Genomic DNA, 21,629 nt, shown 5'->3' on the forward strand with positions numbered 1-21,629 from the left:
CAAGCTCATTTACTATTGAGCTCTTCCACTTTTTCACTTAGTAAAATCTTGACTGAGTAGAATCTGATCTTGATTATTGTAAACGACAAACTTCCAACTCCAGCCCTCCTCCCCAAACCCCACCATCACCCAAGCAGGAGCCATGTCTTATGGGTGGAGGAGCCCATCACCTCTGTGGAAGTTTGGGGAGTCTACCCTCTTCCACTTCCTCCCGGCCACCCAGTTTCTTGTCCCCCGCTGTCCCTCTGGTCTAACGTCTAGGGTTAAGCCCAGAGTGGTGGGAAGAGCTGCGTCTCACGGTCACACTGGGCGCGCTCAGTGGCAGAGCGGGCTTCGGCTGGACCCGGGCAGCCTTGTGCGCGCGCCGCGGCTGGGAGCCCGAGTGCGCGCAGCTCAGGGGCTGCCGCCGCCGCTGGGGCCGAGGACGCGGCTTCTCTGCTCGCCCGCCCGGGACGCCGCGCCACCCGCCCCCTGCAGCCTGTGTTGCAGCTGCCGGCCACCGGAGGGGGCGAACAAACGTCAACCTGTTGTTTGTCCCGTCACCATTTATCAACTCTCAGCACCACAAGGAAGTGCGGCCGCCACCCGCGCGCGGAAAGTTCAGCATGCAGGAAGTTTGGGGAGAGCTCGGCGACTAGCACGGCGGGGCGGCCCGGGCTAGCGCAGGGCGAGCGTGGGGGCCAGAGCGCGGCGTGGTCCTGGGAGCCTGTCCCGGCTTTTTCTTGGAGCGACGCTGTCCTTAGGTCGCTGATCCCAATGCACCGGCTCATCCTTGTCTACACGCTAGCCTGCTCAAACTTTTGCAGCTACCGGGACACTTCTGCAACTCCGCAGAGCGCATCCATCAAAGCTTTGCGCAACGCCAACCTCAGGCGAGATGGTAAGAGACTCAGATTTTATTTTTTTTAATTAAGTAATCACGTTTTTTGTTGTCATCATTGTTGTCCCACGCCCCTTTTCAGTCTTTCATATGAACCTTGGTTGTGTGTATGGGCGGGTGGGGGGTAGGGGGAAGAGGGGTCGGGTCCTGTCTCCAGTCCCGAGAGAGCCCCTTCTTCCGGAATGGACAGAGGGGTGTGGGATCTGTGCCTGAGGGGATCAGATAGGTCAGGTGGCTCATCTCCCTGATCCTAGAGAAGTCATTCTGGTGTCAAACAATCAACTGATGCTAGGATCCCAGAGTTGAAGAAAGTTGCAGGCTGTGCCGCACCACGGTCAGGCTCTCCACCTTTTGGACTGGAAACACGATAGCTGGGGCATTTGTGGAGGGACTCAAGAGTGTCTTTCTCTGGGTGATTTATTTTTATTTTTCTTAAGTGTGGGGAGAGGGAATGATTCATTTCAGAGGAAATGATAGCTGGAACAGAGAACTTATTTATGTATAATTTATGTTGAGGAGACTGTGGTGTGCATACTGCGGTGTGCAGTATGTTGCCCTTTTCATCCCCAGAGTGATTTTTTCCAGTGGACTTCAGCGTGGCTCAGAAACTCAGAGTCTGGGAGAAAATGCCTTTTGGAGTTTTATCTGTATCCCGGGGGACCTGGCTTCTGCTATTAGTTGTCTTGCATAGAATTCTTTCCAACTGTTTGCAAGAAGCAAAGATCTTTAAGCAGCTCTCTTAAGCAAGGTCCCAAGCAGACTTGTTTATTTTCCTTTACTATGGAGGACACCTGGGTCATTGGATCCCAGCGATTTTAATTGTGTTTATTTACTTTCTGGGCCTCCACCAAGGTCTGAAGTTGATTTATTCCTGAATTCTCAAGTACAGCTGATGTTGCCAATAATTTGCAGCTGTTTCCACCATCTACCTGAACTGACCCATAGGTTTTTGTGTTTGTTTTTTTTTCCCTTCATCAAAAATATCTTTCTTTCCTTCTGCTTGATTAAAATTCTAACAGATCTCCTAAGGAGATCACCAAGCTATTCTTAATGGCTTCACTCTTGGAGCTGGCAACATTTGACCTCTGGTAAATTCATATTAGCCTTCTTATTTTCTTATCAGTTTCTCTCTTGGTATGTCCTTAATTTGGACATCACTGAAAAGCTTCTGTGCTTTGAAACAAGCAAACAAAAACCTTATTATATTTTCTGATGGCAAGTATGCTGTGTATTTCAGTGTGCTAAAGTCATCTGAAGCGGAGGGGGTATAGGGAAGCCACAGAGTAACCTCCAGGCAGAAGGTCACCCTGTATTTATAGAATTACCTTATCACAGTATTTTGTGTAAAATATGCTAGCAGTGCATTTTTGATAACGCTTCATCTTAGTGTAAGCACAAAATTTTCTTATTAATTAAAAAAAAAGGTTTAGGCTCAAGACTAAACCTTTATAGCTTTGTTTCACTCATTAATGTTTCCACCAGGGACAATCTTCTACTCATTGAGTTTTTAGAGGTGTTAATGTTTGCACTTAATGTGCCCTTTCAGCTACATAGAGTAAAATGCCATTTATAATTTGCATGACTTCATAGCCATAATTTTGTAATCCTTAGCTTCCCAAGTATGAGTTACAAGAAATCAAGGACAGAAAATGAAAAATATGTAACCATTGCCCATTAACCCAAGATTCTGACTAAAACCAAGTCACGCAGCTCATATCTCTGTCTTTTGGAAAAGAATAATCTCATTTTACTTTTTGCTGTTAAAACTCCGTACATCTATCTAGTCTATACGAGAAGTGCTAATACTTTATTTTATTAAAATTTGAAAACTACCCTGGATTTATTTCTTCCTATTTTAGCGAGAGCTGTTTTGCAGTTACAGCACACATACACACACACACTTTGATTAGTTCAGATTGCTCAGTACTTAACTCAGTGTCAATCTCATTTATAAATAAGGCTAGGAAAGGGGGAAAGGTAGTTGGATTAAAAGAAAATTGTATACAGAGTAAAAATAATTAACACTCATAATGAACTTTTAGTTGGGGGAATTTTCAAAAGGCAGCTTATTCTTGTTATAGAGAGACATTCTCAAAAAAAAGGTAATATTGCCCCAAAGGAAAGCAGTTAGATCTTAGGAGGTGAAAAAAAGTCTTAGAAATTACAATGGTTTGTGGTCCTCCAAAGGGTCAGTACATATAAACAGATATATAGTACATTTGTAGTATTAGCAATTCATAGGGAGCAGATGTGATTAGAAAAAAAAAGAATGTCTAAAAAGGCTTCTTAACCAGGGGAGTGATGATATGAAGAAAAGGTTGAGAAACACTGTTGTAGAGTTTTGGTGAGAGAGTAAGAATAAAGGGTCTTTGAAAAAGTTTAGACAGCCACTGGGAAATTTTAATGGCAACAATTGAGCTGATGAGAGAAAGTAATAACTTATTAAATTAAACCCTTGTTCTGATTCCAGACATTTTAAACTTGCTCTCTCAAAGTTCCTTAATGGCTTAATAAAGGGGACAATACTCTTGATCCGATTAAGACAGGGTATAAGTTTGTGGAGGACATAAACAGAGAATACAATAAGGAGAAGATAGAAGATAAAAGTTTCCAAACATTAATTTAGGGTCCTTAGAAGACCTGGCCCTCAGATTACAAATTGTAGGAAATCTAACAAAAGATTAGATATGGCCCTTACTAGGGGTTTCAAAACCGTTATCTAATGATGGAACTGTCTTTACACTTGAGGGCCATCGTTTTGTCTCTGCTGACCCTGTTAGCTGCTACCTAATGTTGGGGTTAAGAAAGGAAGAATGATGACAGACATCCCCTGTTCTTGGCATGAGGTATGTTGGATCCTATCCAGCCTGATACAGAATCTTGTTTTTTGGTCTCCCAGTACCTAATAGCTCCAGGTAACTGAAGTAGTTAAGAAATGAATTGGAAATAAAGTGTGAAGGTTGGTAAATGATAGTCTCCTTCTACCCCGTGTAGGAGGCTGCTCTGTTGCAGTCTTCTGGCCTTTCAGAAATCTTCATCACATTATGTTCTTGTTCTAAAAGGGATGCCTGTAGAGCCCTTGCCAGCACTTGCAGAATGACAAAAGGTGACCCAAGGAAGAGGGTGGTTGAATTTGGTCCCTGTCTCCAGGAGGAAACTAATAGGTTCTATAGCTAAGAAGAATTAAAATATAACAGTTTGCAGTGCTTGAGTATTTATGCTTCCTTATATCATATTTGTTATTCTTTCTCAAACTGATTTACTTTTGAAACCCATTCCTGATCCAACTCTTAGCACAGAGAAAATCTTCCTTTAGCAATAGCATCTACATATTTTTATTTTAGTGCCTGTGCAGTTGGTGCTTTTGTTATAATAACTGGACACAACTGGTGTTTCTCAGAGTGTGAATCAAGAAGTGTGAAGGTAGCAATTAACAGTATTGCTTACTTATTTTTAAATCTAACTAGGTAGAACTTCCTGCTTATGGAGTTAAGATTACAGATGCACTCTTCATTTTCTTGACCCTTTTTTGCTTTCAGAAAGTACAGGTGTTGGTGGTAAATGATTCTGAATATAGTTCTGTTTGGTTGTTTAGTATGCCAGGACTTGAATTGTCTATTGTCTATTATCATTATCTTATGATTGGTCTGCAATTTTAGTAATTGTGGTCTGAGATTCTCTTTTAAGTGGTCAAGCTTATTTCTTAAATAACATCAGTTTCTATTGTCCTCATTGATGACAGCACACCGACTTTGGTGCAAAGATCAGAACTTAAAGGAAAGGCAAAAAAAAAAAACCAGAGGGTAATTTAAACAAATTAATTTTAAAGTGTCTGAAAGCTGAGAATCACATTAGTGTCTAAATCTGAGGTTCTTCTGTATTTATATTTTTCTGTTCAACTCTAAGTGTATTAAGGCTACAGAGCGTAATGGAGATTACATATTTTGAATGCAACATGGCTTTGACTTGCCACCATAGTTTATATTACTCAATAGAGATTCTTTTAAAGAGGTGAGTTTAGCCAGATATCTCCACAGCGTATAGTGGAAGATGCCATAAGGTTGTGAGTTATACTAATAACCATTGTGTGTTCATTGAATGACAGTGATTTTTGAATACAGGATTTTTCCCTTTCAGCAAATGAAAGCAAACCTTTATTATTTTAGTACCATAGGGTCAAACAATGGAGCAATGTCCCCAGAGCCACTTACATGGGACTCCTGAGCATGTGTGGTCTCAGAGAATCCCATCATTCTGAGCGTCTGGAGGATATAGACATTTATGTCTCTGTCCTTGAGAGCTGAGTCATGATGCAAATCATCTTCCTTCTGGAACTTACGAACTTTCTTTGCTGAAATATTATTATTGTAAAAAGGCACTAGCTAATCATTTTAATAAAATTCTTCCTGTATTAAAATAGGAGCCTAGTTCAAAATTTCTATATTTAAAGTGCCCAGTGCCTGGATATCACTGAGGTCCCCTCACCCTGGAAGCCCCTCTGCAGCACAGCATGCCAGATATTGGATTTTATTAACTGGATCTGAGATCTCATTAGGGTAATGTAAATCACAAAGGTAACCTGGTTAGTGTTTGGCAACATTTTAAGTTATTTCAAACTTTTTCATTTCAGAATTTATGCAATTTTAAAAGGGACATTTTTATATAACTTTTACGTGAAGGACAGTTTCAGCAAAAAGCTACAGGGGGATGATATACGGTAGCAAAAGGAAAGAATACAAGAAAAATGCTTCAGCAAAAATGTTCTGACTCCCCATATAGTATTTTAGGACCAAATGTAAGTCCTAAATAAAGGAATAAGCCCGTGAGACACTAAAGTGCAAAAGTGCACAGACAGGAAGAAATATTTTCTTCCAAGAATTTTTTTTTCAGAATAAGAATGAAGCGTGCCTTGTTTCTTACAAGCATTGATGATGAATATAGTAATATATCTTTGCTCTTCACCCTGATATGCTGACATTCATTTATTAGCTTTAATTTTTATAGATTAATACTGTGTTTTTTGTGATTTGTGCCCTGTGCATACAGGGAGGTCATAGCACATGAGCTGTCCTTCATTATGAAGAGTGATCTTGTCCCAAGTTTGGGGTTTTTTACTTGAGCACTTTTTGTAGAGTGTTTATAAAGATGGACAGTTTTGGGTGCCGTGCTTTGTCTATAAATATGAGCCAAACGTGATTTGAAACCTTGTATGTTAGGACTCTTGATTTTTGAAATTTGAAATCTAGCATGCCTTCTTTGGACTGAGGGAGCTCAGTGACAGTTCTTGAGTGTGGGCTCTGAGAATGGGTTGAATATGCTGTGTTAGTTTTGAACAAGTCATTTCAGATCCAATGTGAGAATCTGCTGCTAAGCTCTGCATTTTGCTGAAACCTTTAATAAGCTATATAGTAAGAGCCTACTTTTACAGAATTTCACTATTCAACAGCTTCAACTATGTAAAACACAACCAAATGAACTAATATATGTGCAACAGATCCACTTAAAGGCCAAATCAGTGTCGCAACGTGTATAAATGAGGTCATAAAGTTCCTGTGGTAGACACTTATATATTCTTTTCCTTTACTTTCCATGTAGCTCTACCTCACTTGCATATGTGGTTTCCCTGTCCACAGCACAGCAAGAGCATGGTGTTAGAATAGAGAACAGTACTGGTTCGATATATTCACACTATCAGCATTGAGAAGTGACAGCTAGTAGTTTTCCTGCTTCCTCTTACTTTTTTTCAGGCTTAGGCTTCTTATTGAAACAGGTGAGAATAGTTCCAGCTTGCAATGGACTGAATATTTATTTGTGTCCCCCCAAAATTTGTATGTCGAAATCCCAACCCCCAGTGTGATGATCTTAGGAAATGGAGCCCTTAGAAGTTGATTAGAATCATGAGAGCAGGGCCCTCATGAATGAGATTAGCGCCCTCATAAAAGAGACCCCAGAGATATCCTCACCTCTTCCACCACATGAGGAGACAGCAGAAAAACATGGAATCTGCTGGACTTCCCAGCCTCTCAGACTATAAGAAATGCATATCAGTAGTTTTAAGCCACTCAATCTGTAGAAGTTTGTTATAGCAGCCCAAATGGACTATAATCTCTTTCTGTATGTCACCGGGGAAGTACTATATTACAGCCCAGTAAAATTGATGATTTTAGAGGATGTTCTTGAGTCATAAAGGAAAGTTTAGATTGTATGTTTAATAGGTTTACCAGGATCATAAACTGGAAGTGGTATTAGCTTATGTATATATGGATTTCAACCAGAAAATTGACAGTGCTTACTATGACAACCTTATGGAAAAGAACAATTATAGTCTGGATAATAATGGACTGTTATTATCATTCTTTTAGTGATAACTAATAGATTTGTGTTAGCCAAGAGGGAGGTGAACAGGAATTTTTATCTGCATTTTGGATTAGACCCTATTGGGTTCAGGATTCTGAATAACTTGAATGAAGACACAGAAAACACATTTACTTGCATATTTTATCTGGAAAAAATAGTTAACAGGTTGAATTAGATAGAGTTTGGCTGATTTTTTCTATAAAGGGCCGGATAGTAAATATTTTAGGCTTTCCTAAAGTCATGAGGTCTCTGTTGCAACTATTCAACTCTGCCATTATAACAAGAGAGCAGCCATAGGAATTCCATAAATGAATGTGTGTGGCTGTGTTCCAATAAAACTTTATTTACATAAACAGGCAGTGGGCCTGCAGGCTGTAGTTTGCTGACTGCTGAATTAGAGAATCTACATACTCTTAGGTCGAAATGATGGGCTGATCCTATCAAAACGAAATTCAGCAGGGATAAATGCAAAATCTAGCTCTTTGGTTAGAAAATAAAAACAACTGCATAATTACAGAATGGAATAACTTGAATTAATTTCAGTTTATGCTATGCTAGATAGATAGAATGATAGATAGATAGATAGATAGAGATATGTCTATATCTTTATCTTCTAACTGGTTTAGTTGAACACAGCTTATGCTTCAACAAATGATGTAGTTGCTAAACAACAACAACAGTGTAAAACTGGTATTAGTGTTAATACTATGTCGGGATCAGGGAGGCAGCAGTGCTCTTATAAATTAGACTCTGTTCAGTCATGCATGAGGGTGTTGTGCTCTTGGTCTCTCTCCTGTGCAGGATTCTGCCTCTTTCTGACTCCTTCAAACCCATGCCCTAAACCCACAGACTTTACTACTCTCCTGTATTTAAACTTCCCTTCTTATTGTCTCCATCCTGTTAGCCCACACATATGTTTAAGTGTCTTTGCATTCTCCCACAACATATATAAGTTGTTTTAATGTTTTTCTTCATTTTAGCACCGTATAAACTTCTTCAGTCTCACCATGCCTTACTGTCTCTACTTCTTGTTTCCCTTACCCATTGCAGTTTGAAGTCATCCCTACCACTCTGGGTGAGGTCACTGTGATCTGTAGCCTCCTTTGTGATCATTCTTGAAATGATCTCTTCCTTCGGTTTGACACTACCCCTCCTTTTCCTTAACTATTCCTAAATGTAAGTTTGAAATGGTGATAGAAATAAAGCCAGAATTAACACAGTACTTATTTTAGGTTGTTTGGAGAAACAAGATTAGAAAAGGCTTAAAAAGTGTATCTTATGTTTTGTTCTGTCCCTGTAACCATTATAAATAGTGAAAGTAGTGGGGAAAATCTTAGAATATAATTGGGATCTTGTTAATATAAAAAGAAACTTTTAAAGTTAAAAAATAATGTCATATTATAACCTATCAAGCTCTACAACTGAAGCATTTTGGAGGTAGATATGTACATATACATTATATAAACTTATAATATTTAAAAAACAGAATACTTATACTATAGAAATATGACATTGAATAATCACATAGAAATTTCCCTTATATCATTGAGTGTTCTTTTACTTATTTATTTTTTTGTCTCCTTGGCTGAGTCTTCATCTTCCTGTCTGCCCTTAAGGCTCTGGCCTTAGCCTTATCTTCTCACTTTTCCTCATTGTTAGTCTCAAGAGGATCTTAGTTTTTTCCAAAGTGTCAATTGCTACTTATATGTGAACGATGTGTAAATCTATTTTTACTGATTCTACTGTTTACTGAGCTTTTGATCTGTCTTTATATTTCACTTCTTGAGGTCTGCAATGGGTGATCCCACTGGCACTTAAAGGAAATGCTCCAATTCAGTAGGCCTCAGAGTGGAATTATCAGTTTTTTAAAATATTGGGTTATTCATCCAATGGTGAATTCCTTAGCAGTATTAATCCTTTTGTTGTTTTTCTTCCAGACACATCATAATTGTTTTTGAATGAACTATTGAGTGAATGTGCTGACCAGGTATCACATTTTAGACAGGAATTGCACCACCCTATGTAGCGTTTTCTGACTCCCAATTCTCTCTAGGTAGAATTGGCTACTCCTTTGTTTTCCCAATTTTTCCATGGTACTTATTTATTTACAAATCTGCCATCTGCTGATGTGAGCATACTTGTTATATTTAATGAAGCTGTGCACCTCATTATCTGTTTCATTGCCTGGCACGTAGGACTTCTCCTCAATAAGGTTTGAAGAGTCAGTAAATCAACCAATCACTGTCTTCTGTTTATGACTGATATTTGGGCCACATGAGCCCTATCATATTGTAAATGAATGGGAGCAAGGACGTTTAAACTCTGAAGCTAGGGTGACTGTAAGTTTTCTGTTAATTGTCTGGATGGCTGTTTGTATTATTGAACAGGATAAGGATTAGAAGAGGAAGAACAGATGAGGGAAAGTCATGAAGGTAGAAAATTAATTTGTGGATACTTTAAGCTTTAGGAGCTTGTACAATATCCATGTGGATGAAATCTAGAGGAGGGAGGTAATAGAGAAGCACTCATTTGCATGAAATGCATGCACAGTGAACATGAAGTAATCAACTATGTACTATCATGTTTTTAAAGTAAGTGGTTGAAGTGAGAGAGTGGCATGGACACATATACACTACCAAATGTAAAATAGCTAGCTAGTGGGAAGCAGCCATATAGCACAGGGAGATCAGCTTGGTGCTTTGTGACCACCTAGAGGGGTGGGATAGGGATGGTGGGAGGGAGACGCAAGAGGGAGGAGATATGAGGATATATGTATACATATAGCTGATTCACTTCGTTATAAAGCAGAAACTAACACACCATTGTAAAGCAATTATACGCCAATAAGGATGTTTAAAAAAAAAAGGATGTGGAGAAAAGGGAACCCTTGTACACTGTTGGTGGGAATGTAAATTGATGCAGCCACTGTGGGAAAACAGTATGGAGGATGCTCATAAAACTAAAAATAGAACTACCATATGACTCAGCAATTCCACTCCTGGGTTTATATCTGAAAAAAACACCAACACTAATTCAAAAAGATACATGCACCCCATTGTTCATAGCAGCATTATTTACAATTGCAAAGATATGGCAACAACCTAAGTGTCTATCAACACATAAATGGATAAAGAAGATGTGGTGTATGTGTACAGTGGAATACTACTCAGCCATAAGAAAGAACGAAAATTTGCCATTTGCAGCAACATGGATGGACTGGGAGGGCATTATGCTAAGTGAAATTAAGTCAGACAGAGAAAGATAAATACTGTATGATACCACTTATATGTGGAATCTAAAAAATACAACAAACTAGTGAATATAACAAAAAAGAAGCAGACTCACAGAGATAGAAAACAAACTAATGGTTACCAGGGAAAGAGGGAGAGGCAGTATAAGGGTGGGGGAGTGGGAGGTACAAACTATTGGGTGTAAGATAGGCTGAAGGATGTATGCACAAGATGGGGAATATAGCCAATATTTTGTAATAACTGTAAATGGAAAGTAACCTTCAAAAATTGCATAAAAAATTAAAAATTAAAAAAAGTAAAAAAAAATAAATAAAGTGGTATTCATGATTGTGGGTGTATAATACTAATAGCTGATATTCCTAGAGTTCTTATAACATGACAAAGTGCTTTCATAGCCATTATAGACAGTGGCTTGGTGTGAAGAATTGGTCCTTTCCAAATGACTTTGTTGAAAATTTCAAGATCACATATACTTTTAGACTGCTCCCTTAGGCATAAGCATGACACTTTGGGGTTAATTTTGGACTAATATCAATGAAATGTGGAGAATTTTCAACTGTTTCTCCCCCACGCAACCCCCCCCCCCCAAAAAAAAAAAACCTCACACATACTCTGACTAGAATCAATCCTTTTTGGTATACCTTTCCTTTCCAGAATTAGTATTTGAGTACTTTTACATGAAGTTCCCACTACTTAATAAAGTTCAAAAGAAAGAAGAAGAAATAAATTAAGGAGCATGAAACAAGTCTTAAGGTTCAGTCAGGATGATTGACTATGGAAAGCTAAGGAAAGAGTAATGCATCTCCATTCTGTTTAAAGATTTATCTACAGAGAGAGAACATGTTCATGCTATTTTACTGAGGATTAAATAAGAGAGTTGCTATTGAATGGAATAAAAACAGTATACCTTTCCTATGAAAACAAAAAGTCCATAGATGAAGTTGCTAAACATGGAATTAAAAGATTTTTAGATAGTTGCTAATTTAAAAAAAAAAAGGGAGAGAGAGAGAGAGAGATGGTGTGAGAGCTATTTGGAATTTAGTTTAAGTACAGCATATGCGGAGATTATTTAAATACCCCAGGAAGAGCCACTGTGGCTTTATATTATTTTCATTCAATTCTTTAGTTTACTACTTTTCACCAGACCCAACTGCAAGAAACATAAACACTACTCATTTGTTCAAAAAATATTTATTGAGTACTGACTACATGCAAATCTCTGGATGAAGCACTGAGGCAGAAACAGTTAAACCTAGGGCACACTCTCTACTCTGTTAAAGCTTATACTTCAGTTGATGAGATAAAGTATTCATGGGAATAAACAAAGGGCAAGACAGGGCCATTTGTGTGCCGCCATCATGTTACTTTGTTGTTGTTGTTTTTTTTTAAATACTCTGTCCTGTTGAGCAAATTTTAACCGTAAATCATCTATCCTAATATTTAGTTCAGAAAAAAATGATATTGATTAAACTGTTGTTGAGCACAGTACTGTTTGAGGATTGAAAGACAAATTCTTTATTGGTTATTACTATTACTATTATATCAATTAAGATTTGAGCAGAAAAGTAACTTTTAATTGTAGAACTGGGAGTCATACGTTCTTGGTTTTAGATGTTAGGCTAAATATTTCTGAACCATAAAAACAAATATAGGGACTCACTTACCTACCCAGGAAGACTTAACTTTTTAACATGTGATATGCACTATGATTATTTGACCACTGGATGGCAGCAGAAAAAAGACAGCTTTGTGCATACTATTTTTTTTTTTTTACTCCCTCACTTGGTTGGCCATGTCAGTTCAGCTAGGGAAATTTCATATTTTCCAAATACATTGAAAAGAATAAACTACAAATCATGGTAATCTGTCATTAATATATAACTATTATAGTCCATATGACCTCAATAAATTTTAAGTATAATGAAAATATGTTGAAAATACATGACTATTTTACTGCTTTGTACCCTTTACTCATCTAGTTTGCATGTATAAAATTCCTGAAAGTCCAACTTAGAAACATTGACTAGTTGAAAATCATTTTCTGAACAACAGTTGCATGTGCACAGCCACTGGTTGACAAATTTCCTTTGAGTGCATGGCCAGCTAGTTGGCCACTCTAGACTTGCAGTAAGTCCCTGGAGACTCCTCATTACTTTTCAGGTGAATGGGTTTATCAAAAATAAGTTACTTTGAGGGACAAAAGCATAATTATGATATCAGAAGTAAGAAGTCATCTTCTCTGAACGTTGCAGTTTCTGAGATCCTAAGGAGACACAGGGCAGAGTGGTGAGCATGTAAAAGTGTAGGAACATGAAACCTGCAGCTCTCTACCTAGATGCAAAGCAATAATCAGTTATGGGTGTGCAATAGCCACATAATTCCACATTAAAAAAATTTGGTTGTGTTCATCCAGCTTTAATAAAAATTTCAAAGTGGTATACAAAAATGACCATTTTTAGTGAATTCTTTAGGGCAGATTGGACAACTATGTATTGGGGTCTGTATGAGGCTGAATAATGACCCTCATGTCCTAATTCTGGTACCTAACTGCTATGTTCTATGGCAGAGACTCTGCAGATGTGATTTAGCTTAGGATCTTGAAAAGGTGAGATTATCCTGAATTATCTCAGTGGGCCCTGATGCAATCACAAATGCCCTTATGGAGATTTGACACAGGCAGAAGAGAGGGCAATGTGACCACAGAAACGGAGATTTGAGTGCTGCTATGACCACAAGCCAAGGAATGCTAGCAACCACCAGACGCTGGAAGATGCAAGGAACAGATTCTCCACTCGAGCATCCGGAAGGAGCAGGACCCTGCCAACACCTTGATTTTGGCTCTTTCAACTGATTTCACACTTGTGGCCACCAGGATTCTAAGAGAATAAGTGTGTGTTGTTTTAAGCCAGTAAACTTGTGGCAATTTGTTACAGCACTCACAGGAAACTAATAAAGGGTCTTTGATGTGAAAGATGAATGGTTGAACTGCCTATTTGTTGAGCAGTTTTCTAACTGTAAAATTTCATTGGCCTATAAAGCTATATCGACATTTTAATGGTGCATTTTGATCTCTGCCTTTGAGAATTCTCTAGTAAGACAAGCCTTACTTCTGCCCTAATTCCATATCAGAATATTTAGGAAATTCTGGTTCCAAATCTTACCTATTTTTCAGATAAGATTAAGTCCTGACATGATGAAAAGGACAGTGATCCTATTTCATCATATTTTCATTGATTCTTAAAATTTTCCCTTAACCTAAATATGTCATTTATGCATTTGTTGGCTCATAGTTTATTCATTTGTTTATGCCACAGAGTTTGTCGTGAGACTATTACGTGTCAGTTTCTATACTAAGTTCTGGGGCAAAGTGTTGAAAGTGATGTGATAATAATTACTTTGTTAATTAACTATATGATAATCATGTGATAATAGCTACCATCCACAGAGTACTTATTGGTATGGAGAGTATGCTGATGTAATATGATATGTGTAAGTGCAGTGATGCTATTATATGTTATGTGATGGAACATAGATATTTCTAGATGACATATTTGCAAATATTAGGATTATTAGAAATTTGAAGTTTAGGACAGAGTCAGAGAATTCCAGTTGAATTTCTGAGCCCAGTTGCCTTAGCTCAAACTGAGCCCAATTCTTACCACTGTAGGCCATCATTGTCCAACAAAAATATAATGCAAACCAATGTTATTTTAAAAACTTTAGTAACCATATTAAAAAGTAAAAAGAAAAGCATGAAGTTAATTTTAATAATATATTTTATTTAATCCAATCTATATCCAAATATTATTTCAATGTTTAATAAATATTTTTAAAATACTGATTTCTTTTTATATTATTTTTATCATATTGAGCCTTCAAAATATGATATGCATTTTATATATACACATAACACATCCTATTTCAGACTAGTCACATTGCAAATACTCAGTAACCACATGATGCTAGGCATTACTGATTTGAACAACACAGTATCTTAAGATTATTTATGTAGACAAACACAAGTTATCACTGGTGTTTTTCCAACATAAAAAAAATATTGAACTTATGAAAACTATATCTCCCTCTCTTTGTTGCAACGTGTTTAAATTGACTGTGTCACTTTTTAGGGGGATTAATAACCCAGCATGGGCAAGTTTTATGTGGTTTATATTTTGTTTTTTTTATATCAACATCGTTAGAGTTGACGTTTCTGGTTATTTTCATGTATACTCTTTAAAAAATTTTTTTGCAGTCATCTCATAAACCTGCAGTCAACCGGGCTACTCAGTTTATATTATATGCAGGTGCAAAATTTCTGATATTTGAGAAGCTTCTTTTGAAAACAGCAGCTGGCACTTCATTTCTCTGCTATGGATGGAAAAAAGCTGTGTTTAACCAGCACTGGTTTTCCTTTTCATTTACAACTTAATTTGACTTAGGTAATGATAACATTCTCTTTTTATCACTTGACCAGTTTAAAGAATTACTCTTTCTGGCTGATCAGTAAAAGATCTGTAAAAAACAAAATACTGCTATGTGTTTGGGAGGGGGTTAACCTATTATATATTTGGTACAGATTTTTATTAAATTACCCATATCTCCTTGGCTTTAGAAGCTTTGGACAGCATATATTTGGAGCATGCCTTTTTTTTAAGCAAAATTAAATGTTATGAAAACTGTTGTTTTGCATTTTAAAATTTCAGATCTATCATTCATTTACTCCGTGGCCAAGAAGTGAAAGGTGATTAATAAAAGTTATTACAGAAATATAAATAATTTCTACTTTTCCTAAGTGACATATTTCTACCAAGCTTTTGGTTGGGTGTTTGTTAGCATGGCCTTTTAATCTGTTTGTAATTTGGGCAAACAAAAGTGTTCTATCAAGTAGAATGGCTTGTAAGGGTGTACTTGTTTTCCTTAACTGATTTTAGAAACATCTCATTGGATTGTGTTCCTGTGAGAGGCTTATATGCAATGATGTTATGTAAAACTCTCATTGCTGTAAAATTTCTTTCAGTGGGGGTTGCAACCTGAGTTGCCCATTTTGATGTCTCATCCCAGGAAGGACCTCAGCATGGTGTACCTAGTTTTCCAAACAAACACCCAAGATTGGAAGGGCTAAGGAAGGCTAAGAAAGGCACTGCTTCATGAGCTCAGAATCTCTTCAACAACTCTTTATGTCAGGACACAGCATGACTCTATTGTTATGGAAAATATTTTATTCATAAGGCACTCTTTGTTTTCAGTGAAGAAGTGGTTTTGAAAACTGTGACTTTTTTTTAGTATGCCCTCTTGCACCCTTCTCACTTACCTCTACTTGAAATTGTATCATTCATTTTTTTGTTTTGTTGTTTTGTTTTTGCGGTTCGCAAGCCTCTCACTGTTGTGGCCTCTCCCGTTGCGGAGCACAGGCTCCGCACGCGCAGGCTCAGCGGCCATGGCTCACGGGCCCAGCCGATCCGCGGCATGTGGGATCTTCCTGGACCGGGGCACGAACCCGTGTCCCCTGCATCGGCAGGCGGACTCTCAACCACTGCACCACCAGGGAGGCCCATCATTCATTTTTATTTGTGTATGTTCTTTATTCTCCCAAGAATCTAAGCTCTGTTAGGATAGAGACTTTGTCTCTTTTATTCCCTACAGTATGCCTGGCTCCTGGAATAGTACCAGGTGTATAGGAGATGCTCAGTAAGTATTTGCTAAATGATTGGCTGAACATCAGCAGGGTGCAATTCAGATGAAGCTCAACCTTGAAGCAAGAGCAAGGTGTCTGTGGATAGCAGTGGCGGACCGACTTGGAAGCTAATGAAACTTAAGCTTCAAGGTACTTCCCTTACTAGGTCCCTTCCAAGGCCCTATTACCTAATTTTATATTTATAATATAAAAAGATAGTTTTCTTAAAGAGCACATCCCAAATTGTATGTGTCAGACTCCACAAAATCTGAATGATTCCTTAGTATTAAGGTACATATCTTGCCATTTGAGTTTATTCTGAAGATATGTGAAAATATCTTCTGCCAGATAAACAAATTAGTACAGCAGGACTCCGTTACCCCAAGAACTGGCTTAACCACATGGTCTAGTCTTAATTTAAAACATTCTGACAGACTGATGAGCATAGTGATTGCAGTGCTTTTGTGTTACTTCCCTTGTATGCATTTTTGCTTCCATGATTGAGACATATATACATATATGTATATATATATACACACACACACCATGGGTCTGTTGTACAGCAGTCCCCCCTTATCCACTGTTTCTCTCTCCATGGTTTCAGTTACACGCAGTCAACTGCGGTGGGAAAATATTAAATGGAAACTTCCAGAAATTGAAAAAAAACCCACAAGTTTTAAATTGTGCGCCATTTTGTGTAGCATGATGAAATCTCCTGCTGTCCCACTGTAGTCTGCTGACAAAGTGAATCATCTTTTTGTCCAAAGCCCTTTAGTCACTCAGTAGCCATCATAGGTTATGTTGAGGTATCATAGTGCTTGTGTTCAAGTCACCCTTATTTTATTTAACAATGGCTCCGAAGCCCAAGAATAGTGATGCTGGCAATTCAGATATGCGAGAGAAGTCTTAAAGTACTTCCTTTAAGTGCAAAGGTGAAAGTTCTCAACTTAATAAAGAAAAAATATCATATGCTGAGGTTGCTAAGATCTATGGTAAGAACAAACCTTCTATCTATAAAACTGTGAAGAAGGAAAATGAAATTTTGCTGGTTTTACTGTTGCATCTCAAACTGCAAACGTTAAGGCCACAGTGCATGACAAGTGCTTAGTTAAGATGGAAAAGACATTAAATGTGTACAATAAGATACTGAGATAGAGTAAGAGAGAGAGACCACATTCATATAACCTTTATTACAGTATATTGCACATTCATATAACCTTCATTACAGTATATTGCTATAATTGTTCTATTTTATTATTAGTTATTGTTGTTAATTGCTTACTGTACTTAATTTATAAATTAAATTTTATTATAGGTATGTATATATAGGAAAAACAGAGTATATAGAGAGTTCCGTACTAGCCATGGTTTCAGGCATCCACTGAGGGTCTTGAACTGTATCCCCTGTGGATAGGGGAGACTACTATATTTATTCCCAAACATATGTCTTCCAGTTGTACACATTAATGTAATTATATAATTTAAATATTGTGTGACACAAGAAAACAAAGGAGAGTTTTGTTTACAAAAATATTTAATTGAATACTTTTTCCAAGCTTTAATGATGAGTTCCTAAAAAAATATGTTGTTGAGTTAGGTATGAGTGAGACAATTGAACTATTCTCCAGAGTGAAAAAAAAAAAAATAAATCTAAGAAGCCTGAAGGGCTCCATCTATAAATTACATCATATGTATCTTTAATTTTTTTCTACTTTCAAGAAAGAAAAATTGGAAATTATGGATGAGTATGGACGTGGCTTATTCAAGAAAGATTACAAAGATTTTATCAGTATGAAACATACTGAAAGAAAAGATCTTTGTACTTCATCAGAACTTGGTCACTGGAATGCACATTTTTATGTTTAAGCTAAAATAAAACATAAAACTCTCCATTTTAACTGGTGTTTTAAATTGATCAATCCATTGCTGTTTCAACTATGTTGATAAGAGGGTTCCCAATGTGTGTACAGAAAAATAATGTCTTAAAGAGACATATCCAACTTATATAATAGAGGTTAATGAAATTTATTATTATGAAAAGGAAATCTAGCCTGATGAGGGGCTAGGTATGGAATAATGATTAAAGATAGCAAGACCTGAGCTGAAATCCTGCCCCTACCACTTGCTAGCTACGTATTCTTGGGAAATTACTCAACCCCTCTCAGACCTCAGAGATTGAAAACAAAAAACAAACAAATAAATGAAAAAGAGAAAAACACCTATATTATAAAGTGAATGTGAAGATCAGTTACTAGATGGAGAGCTCTTAACACAATGTTAAAGGCACAATACTTAATAAACAATAGGGTATTTAGATGTCTGCATTAAGTTGTTTATCAGGGTTTTTTCACATTTCAACATTTTTTCAGAGTATACATTAAATAATAAAAGTTGTACCTTACTACAAGTAGTATAGTGGCTATTTCTAGAGTGTGTTTATATGATGACTTCATAGACTCACTAAATTTTAGGGCTGGAAGTCTTCTTTGAGGTAGGCTAGGCCATCTTCTTGCTGTACGGTTGATGAAACCATGGCACAGAGAGAAGTGCAGTGACTTGCCTAAAGTCACACAGTGGATCAGATTCAAGTACAAGTTTTCTAACCTCTCATATGTTACTCTTTCCATAGTATCACAGATGCCTCATGTCTATTGTTAGGTATGACAACAGGCAATTTCAGTAAAGACTGGAGGTAAGAATGAAAGAAAGTGGCCTCACCAACCTCTTATTGATTATATCATCAATACTGTCTATCTTTCCCTCCAGCATTGTGTTCAGTTTGGGCTTTTTTATGGCAAATATAATGGCTATAATTTTTTTTTAGCATTTTGAACTAAAAAGTAGTGATAAGAATTGAGAATTTGTGATTATTCCTTTTTTCTTCTTCTTTTTAAAAATTTTATCTATAATCTTAACCTTCAGTGTTCAGCTTACTGGAGTATTTTTAAGTCAAAGATCAAGCTAGTTTGCAGCCTGTTCAGAAGAGACTTGATTTTTTAGCAATCTGCTTTCTGTATATAAAACATGAATCTAAATAAAATTGAAAGTCAAGATGAAATCCACTTCTGAGTTGCCAATCAAAGCTTCCTTTAACATCTAAAAGCAATATATACAAACTAGGCTTAAGAGAAAGGACAGAAACTTAAGCTCCCTTAATCTTAACTGAGTTTAAAAAGTAGACAAATCAGTTTTATAATGTAATCAAGGAAAAAAAAGTAAATCCTTTCCTGGATTTTAAGCAGCACTTTGGAAGTGAGTTTTGCTTGATTTATCAGTCATTTACAGAATATTTACTGAATATCTAGCCAGGCACTTTAGCTGCTAGAGATGTGCTGGTAAAAGAGACATGATTCTCCACCATGGGAGTTCATATGGTGGGGAGACTCTCAAGGCCAGTAGATTGTAGGCACCAGAGTAACTGCCTTGAGCTAAACAAGCCAAGAGAGCACTGAGGGAGGGACCTCCATCCCAGAACCAGTGTAAGAGTGGTTCCCCAAAACTCTTCCCAAAAATGCTTTACGTTGCCTCAAAATGTAAATAATGCCTCAAAGGATAGAAATATATAGGTGAAACCAAATCTTTGAAGTCCAGTCAATCAGCAGCCAGATTTCGTATTTTCATACAGGCCAATATCAAATAAGAATTTCACAAAGGACAGGGTTTCTGCTTTATTCTATAAGCATTGACTTAAGATCCCTAATTCATGTTTCCTCTTCTCCAGTGTGTTCAGAAATGCATAGGCCTGACATAGATATTTGTTTTAGTATAAATCTTATTATCTAATTCATGAGTTTCTAAAACAGCCCCAGCAAACAATTCCTGATCTGGAGGTGTTCCAAATACCAAAAGGAAGGTACAGCTTCCTATCCAAAAAAAAAAAAAAAAAAAAAAAAAAATCACATATGAAAATATGGTGGACCTTTTAAAATAGCATGTTTAGTAGAGAAAGCAATTAATTTTCTTTGCAAAATATTAATGATAACAACACCCTATTCTTGAAATATGCACTAGAAAGAAAATCACCATAGTGCCCTAAAAATGAGGCCGTCATCTTCCAGGGAGCTGTTGGAGCTGTGTGATCTCAAGACCATGTGATCTCAGAGAGACATATCGCTGTGAGAGCACCTCTCTTCCCTGGAGAGTTCCCTGTCATTACAGGAATGATTTCCTAGCCTCACTCACGATACCCTGACAGCAGGTGATTCTGAATCCATAATGGAGATGCGGTAGCAAGGCCCACACCTTTGCTCCTTGATGCATCATAATGCTGGCTACTACAGAAGGCACTGGCTGTGTTGAGTGACTTATGGACAGTCTACATTTTCTAGAGGATTTTCGAGGAATAACCATCACTTCTTGGAACTCTTTCCCTTTCTAGTCACAAAGAAGTTCTTAGGCCTTAGATTTTTCTAAAGCATGGTCAATCACATCTCAGACTCTCACTTAACTACATCAAGAACTTGGAGACTTGGTGATAAGAGAACTCACAGAAGACTTGGAAACTCATTGATTTATTTGACAGATAATTGCTGAGCATCTGTTGTTAGTAAGGCACTGCACTATGTAGATAAGATGGAGATTTAAACAATCTATTAGATCATCTCTGCATTTATATATTATGTATATATTCACACATACACACATATACCCAGATGCATGATAACATTTTACGTATATACACAAGTATACACATACCTGCACACTTATTTATCTGTTCAAATATATGGTACACATATCATAAATGTGTTCATACATGACCTAAATATATGTGATATCATTAATGTGGCAGTGTTAATTATATATGGTAAGTGTTAAAATATGATGCTATAATAGTTCTAATTAGGGAGAGTTACTAACCCCAGAGAATCAGGAATCATTTTATGGAATAGAAAATGGTGTTTGAACCAGACCATAAAGATGATATATTTTCTAGGGCTGTTGTATCAAATTACTACAGCCTTGGTGACTAAAACAACAGGAATTGATTCTTTCGCAGTTCTGGAGGCCAGAAGCCCAACAGTGAGGTGCCAGCAGGGCACAGCCGCAGAGGTTCTCGGGGAGAATCTGTTCCTGGCCTTCTCTTGGCTGCTGGCTGTCCTGGGCTGTGGACACATCACTCCAGACTCTGCCTCCCTGCTCACACTGCCTTCTCTTCTGTGTGTTCACTATCTCTTGGCTCCTTTTATAAGGACAGCTGAGATTGTACGTAGGGCTCAGGTGAATAATACTGTACAGGGTAAACTCCTCAAGGTCTTAAACTTAATTGTATCTTTTGCCATATAAGGTACTAGTCACAAGTTTCGGGTATTAGAGTGTGGACATATCTTTTGGGGGGACACCATTCAACCCCCTACAGATGAGAACCTTTCAAAGGCTGAGTTTGAGGAGAGCATTACAGGCTGAGAAACTAAACTAAGCAGAGATGTAGGGGCAGGAAAAGAAGGCGTATCCAGTAACAAGGAGGAGC

The 21,629-nt window shown here is 37.4% G+C and overlaps 1 protein-coding gene across 2 annotated transcripts in view; it reads left to right on the plus strand.

Annotated features, from left to right (window-relative positions):
- The first annotated feature begins 397 nt into the window (after positions 1–397).
- Positions 398–21,629, plus strand: part of PDGFD (platelet derived growth factor D) — a 248,683-nt gene continuing 227,451 nt past the window's right edge. Inside the window, exon 1 of one of the 2 annotated variants that reach the window (XM_019948816.3) lies at positions 398–880. In XM_019948816.3, coding sequence (XP_019804375.1) covers positions 757–880 — 124 coding nt within the window. In that variant the 5' untranslated portion in view covers positions 398–756. The remainder of the gene's footprint in view (positions 881–21,629) is intronic. The other variant, XM_019948815.3, reaches the window with a different exon arrangement.

This window comes from Tursiops truncatus, chromosome 8 (assembly GCF_011762595.2).
Source record: "Tursiops truncatus isolate mTurTru1 chromosome 8, mTurTru1.mat.Y, whole genome shotgun sequence".
Lineage (NCBI taxonomy): Eukaryota > Metazoa > Chordata > Mammalia > Artiodactyla > Delphinidae > Tursiops > Tursiops truncatus.